Source organism: Mandrillus leucophaeus, unplaced genomic scaffold (assembly GCF_000951045.1).
Source record: "Mandrillus leucophaeus isolate KB7577 unplaced genomic scaffold, Mleu.le_1.0 Scaffold130, whole genome shotgun sequence".
Classification (NCBI taxonomy): Eukaryota; Metazoa; Chordata; class Mammalia; order Primates; family Cercopithecidae; genus Mandrillus; species Mandrillus leucophaeus.
In genome coordinates this window covers 4354414-4359438 of record NW_012101255.1, presented here as the reverse complement: position 1 = coordinate 4359438, position 5025 = coordinate 4354414, and the positions used below count along the sequence as shown (strand labels likewise).

The window sequence follows — 5025 nt, the reverse complement described above, 5'->3', positions numbered from 1 at the left end:
AAAAAAAAAAAAAAAAAAAAAGCTCTCTGCCATTATGTAGTTTTACTACTTGAGAGTCATGAGAAATATTTTCACACACATGAAGAGACATATAAAAATGTATTAACTAAGGCCAGGCATGGTGGTTCATGACTGTATTCCCAGCATTTTGGGAGGCCGAGGCAGGCGGATCACCTGAGGTCGAGAGTTCAAGACCAGCCTGACCAATATGGAGAAACCCCATCTCTACTAAAAATACAAAATTAGCTGGGCGTGGTGGCGCATGCCTGTAATCCAGCTACTCGGGAGGCTGAGACAGGAGAATCACTTGAACCTGGGAGGCAGAGGTTGTGGTGAGCTGAGAGCGTGCCATTGCACTCCAGTCTGGACAACAAGAGGGAAACTCCGTCTCAAAAAATAAAAATATATATATAAAAATGTATTAACTATAACATTGTTAATAAATCAAAATAGCAGTAGCAACGTAAACATCTGTCTGTACGCAAATGGTTAAATAAATTATAGTACAACCAAAATATGTAAAACTACGCAACAGTTAAAAAGAATGAGCTAAATGTATAGGGAATGCATGGAAAGAGACTTCAAGACTTTGATATGAGTGATGAAAACAACAGAATATTATATGCAGTGTGATCTGCTTACATAAAACACAAAACATAGCTATGTGGTTTTTTTTCCCTACATATTCATGTTTATGTTGTGTGAAAGTACATAGTGTACAGGTTTTCAAATACTTACACAAATTGATCACAGTGGCTAAGATGGTGGTGGGGTGGAGTTGGACTAATGGTGTGTCCTTAAAGCAGCTCTCCTGAACTAAACACAAACTCTGATTTATGTGCTAATTTTTTTGCAGTGTAAGCACTCCCATTGTGACCAATTTGAAGTTACCAATAATTTAACAGCTGGATTATTTAACTCTCAGCTCTTTTGAGCTGGTGTGAACAGGCTAATGTATGCTGCATTAGACTTCTTTCACTTTTTCTGCCTGCTTTCCTCCACCTATTTTTCTGCCTATTTTCCTCCTTTCCTCCTTCCATTTCTCTCTCTTTTTTTCCTCCTTTCTTTCCTTCCTACCTTTCTTTCCAGCAAAGGTCTATTTATATATTCTTGTCATTACTAAAAAAAAAAAAAAAAAAAAAAAAAATGGAGTAAATTAAAGAGCAGAAAAGCTTCAGAAGGACGTAGAAAGAGAAGACACACAGGAGAAAGTGATGGGATCCCATCAGCCAACTAGGCTCTGAGGCATTTTTTCACCTGGTCTAGGGCTGACAGTAGTCTTTCTGCAGGGCTGAGGTGGAAAGACTGGCTTGAGGGCATGATCTGAGAATAAGGTAGATAGGACGTATTTGTGGAGCCGAGTTTACATTTTAATCTGAAAATGATCATCTTTTCTAAGTGACAGCTTTTTATCACTAAATTCAGTCCTTGAGTTATAATAGCCGTGAGTGGTTCTTCTTTTTCTTACACCCCTGGGAGGGATGCAGCACATAGAAAATCCTGATAAATACTTATCATCTAGTTTGAATAATTAATTGAAACATGATACTAACCAAAGTTCGGGACTTACAAAAAGAAAGGTTTTCATCAGAGAAGTAAACTCCATTTTTCTACCAAAAAAATAAAGTTAAATTCCTTAATTTCTAATGAAAATTATGTTTTCTGATTAAAAAATAACACAGAACATTTACATGATCATATATAGAGTTTTGTCATATTCAAGAATTAAAAAGATAAATAACATCATAACTGACCGTTCTGTTATTAAATGGCAAATGTGATTGGAGAGGGAAATAAACAAAAATAAGGAGGTTTACTTGAGTAATCAATTAGAATTATTGGGTTCTGCATAATTTCTTGCTCTGCTTCTCATAGGATTTTGACACTTGTTTCCTCAATTAAAGAAAAAGCTGTAATAATATCTGCTCTGTCTGACACTCAGGGTTTATATTCTCACAATGAATATAAAAGTTTTTGTAAAAACAGCAACCCAATTCTAAATACTTAAAAGGATTTATAGTAATCGAGTGAAAAGTTGTCAGGGACCTGGGCTTCATCACTGACTGTTTCCAAAAGGAATCATATCACTTTCTTGGATATCGGTTTCTTCATTTGTAAGGTAAGACATTTGTAATGGGCTATGACCTTGGAAGTTCTCTGACTCTGTGTTACACAAAACTAATAAATCCCTACCATGTATCTGGCATCCCAGCATCCACACTCCAGTGCCCTTGGCCACCATGAAGGCATCTTCTAGTGAGGAGGGGAAGACCACAATGGTGTCCTTTCTGTGATTCCGAGAGATCAGAGTTTGTCCATGGAGGTAGACGGAGTGTATGTCAGCCTCGCCACCCATGCCAACAAAATACCACTTGACCCTATCTTCAGCACACATCGTGAGATTGGGCAGATTGCCATAGATGTATCCATTTATTGCTGAAAATAAATGTATATTAATCAATCAGGCATGATAGATCAGTGCAACCTTGTAAAAATTCTATGTATTTCTTCATTATATTAATACAAACCTCACAATGTCAACATTGTTCTCATACATAATCTACAACATCTGATTTGTGTTTCATGGGAAAGGAGTCCATATGCATTGTGTATGATGAGAAGTGAGCGGAGCACAAAGGTTTAAAGGCAAGAGGAGAAAAAGTCAGCTGAAAGGCAGGAAGCAGTGAAAAGGGGAAAAAAAGAAACTAAGTTCATGAGAGAAGAAAGCAAGGATAAGGGTGACGGATTATGACGACATCATTTCTGAAAAATTCTATGTCGGATAAAAACACATATTCATAAAATATTTGGTCAATTATGTCTTTGTTATTCCATATTTTATTACTTAAAGTTACATCTTTCTTAGGTATTTACCATCTATTTATATCAATATAAGACTTCAGAAAACAAATGTTGACCAAACTTTACTTGCTATAGGACTTAGGAAATGAGCAGGCTTTAACTAGTGATTTGCATTTGCATGTCAGTCCAGTATACTCTGAGTGAAACGCTGCAAAATATAAACTCAACTAAATAAACTTGAACAAAGGGAAATGACTGAATACGATCATAGAAGTTAGAATTATAAGATATTATGTATGAGAAAGTTCTTTTTCATCGTACATTGCATGCTCATGCTCTCCTCAAAACCGGGATCACTAGTATTAATTTTGCCAGATTCAGTAAATGCACGAATATTTTCATCACTATACCAGCTTCTGCTTTCATCAGTTGTAGAAAACAGCAGAAAATAAGACCTGTCAATATCTTTTTCAGTGTCTCCATTCAGTGTCCCTGAAACAAAAAACACATTTCTTACTTTTCATATAAACATTAATTACAACCATTGTTACAGATATAACTAAACTACTTTTACGATCTACAGTTTTGTTAATTGTTAGGGCACATGAAAAAGGTAAATGTTTGGGATGTGGGATGCCAGTTTTTGTAAAGTTTACAACAACCTTTTAAAAGCATATTATTTATATGAAGCCATATTTAAATAATCCATACTCATCTCTACATCAAATCAGTAACTTTCTGCAGTGTCTGCATCTGATGACCATTATCGCATGAGATTGTTCAAAGTCTCAAACTGTGTACTTCCTCAAATGAAAGATAACTTTAGTTCATACCAATTTATTTATTCTTCTATGCTTATATTCAACAAATATTTATTGAATATGTGTAATGTGTTAGGTACTATGGCAAGTTAAATTCATAAAAGTGAACAAGACAGTTATCTACCCTTGCAGGGCATATAATCAAGGATGGACGCCATAATTAATAAGATACTATAGTGTGTAAAGTTTTATAGTAGGGAAGAGCTCAGTGTTTGGGAGCTGGTTAATTTAATCTTGGGTATGGACATCTTTTCTGAAGGCAGTAACACCTCAGTTGATATTTGAAGGATGAGAAGTTTGCTGGGGTGTACCTGTAGAGAAGATTACAGGCAGCAATTAAGACAAAAGGAATTTGGACTTTATCGTCAGAACATTCAGCAGTCTTGCCATTATGCAATTGAGTTCCTTGCAAGTTTGAGAAGGGCAAAAAGCTCTTCCAAAGTTGGTTTAAAAAGTTATTTCCCAGCCGGGCGCGGTGGCTCACACCTTTAATCCCAGCCCTTTGGGAGGCCAAGACGGGAGGATCGCAAGGTCAGGAATTCAAGACCAGCCTGGCCAATATGGTGAAACCCCGCCTCTACTAAAAGTACAAAAAAAATTGGCTGTGCGTGCGTGGTGACATGCGTCTGTATAGGCTGAGGCAGGAAAATTGCTTGAACCCGAGAGGCGGAGCTTGCAGTGAACCGAGATCAAGCCACTGCACACCAGCCTGGGTGATAGAGCGAGACTCTATCTCAAAAAAAAAAAAAAATTATCTCCCAAGGAATGTAATTTGTAGTCATGAGACTATGTGTGTTTGCCATAGGAAACTGCAATTGTTAAAATATTTATTGTGGAGAGCTGTTTGTTCACCTAAAATTTAAACTTTGATTGGCATAGGAAGTTAAATTTGCTCATTAACTTCATAATTAATCTAGTGCTTCACTTTGTTGATCTTGTTTTAACGAACCAAATCAGAATTTTCAAAACTCTATATTCCCTTGCAAGTTAGAAACATATCGGTAAAACTTCCTCCTTGCAAGAATTAATAAACTGATGATTCTAACTGATTCACCTTAAAACATAAACACAAAAAGGTGGCAGTAATTTTGAATGAAGGCTGAAGTGAAGTTCATTGGGTTTGACTACCATCTAGTGACCAACCTGCATTATTGGTTGAACTGAGGGTTGGAGTTGAGATCGCCATCTAGTGCTCAGAGTCCAAGATGGCGAGTTTCCACTCTTGACTGGAAAACCAAGGTTACGGCAGGAAAATGGAGTGCCTTGGATGGTAAAATTCCTCTAGGAGAGCAGAGGACAGCCTACACATTCTGGTTTACTCTTTTACGGCAATGAGATTTTTCAACAAAGTTACCTCTTTTACAAGTCAGAATTGGTCCAATAAGTCCCGAAGCTACGTCTC

At 36.8% G+C, this 5025-nt stretch overlaps 1 protein-coding gene across 1 annotated transcript in view; it reads right to left on the bottom strand.

Annotated features, from left to right (window-relative positions):
- The window catches only part of LOC105534111 (ceruloplasmin-like), a 48576-nt gene that overhangs the window by 38523 nt on the left and 5028 nt on the right, over positions 1–5025 (bottom strand). Inside the window, exons 4-5 of the mRNA XM_011972786.1 lie at positions 3124–3294; positions 2194–2436 (exon numbers count right to left, since the gene is read on the bottom strand). Coding sequence (XP_011828176.1) covers positions 2194–2436; positions 3124–3294 — 414 coding nt within the window. The remainder of the gene's footprint in view (positions 1–2193; positions 2437–3123; positions 3295–5025) is intronic.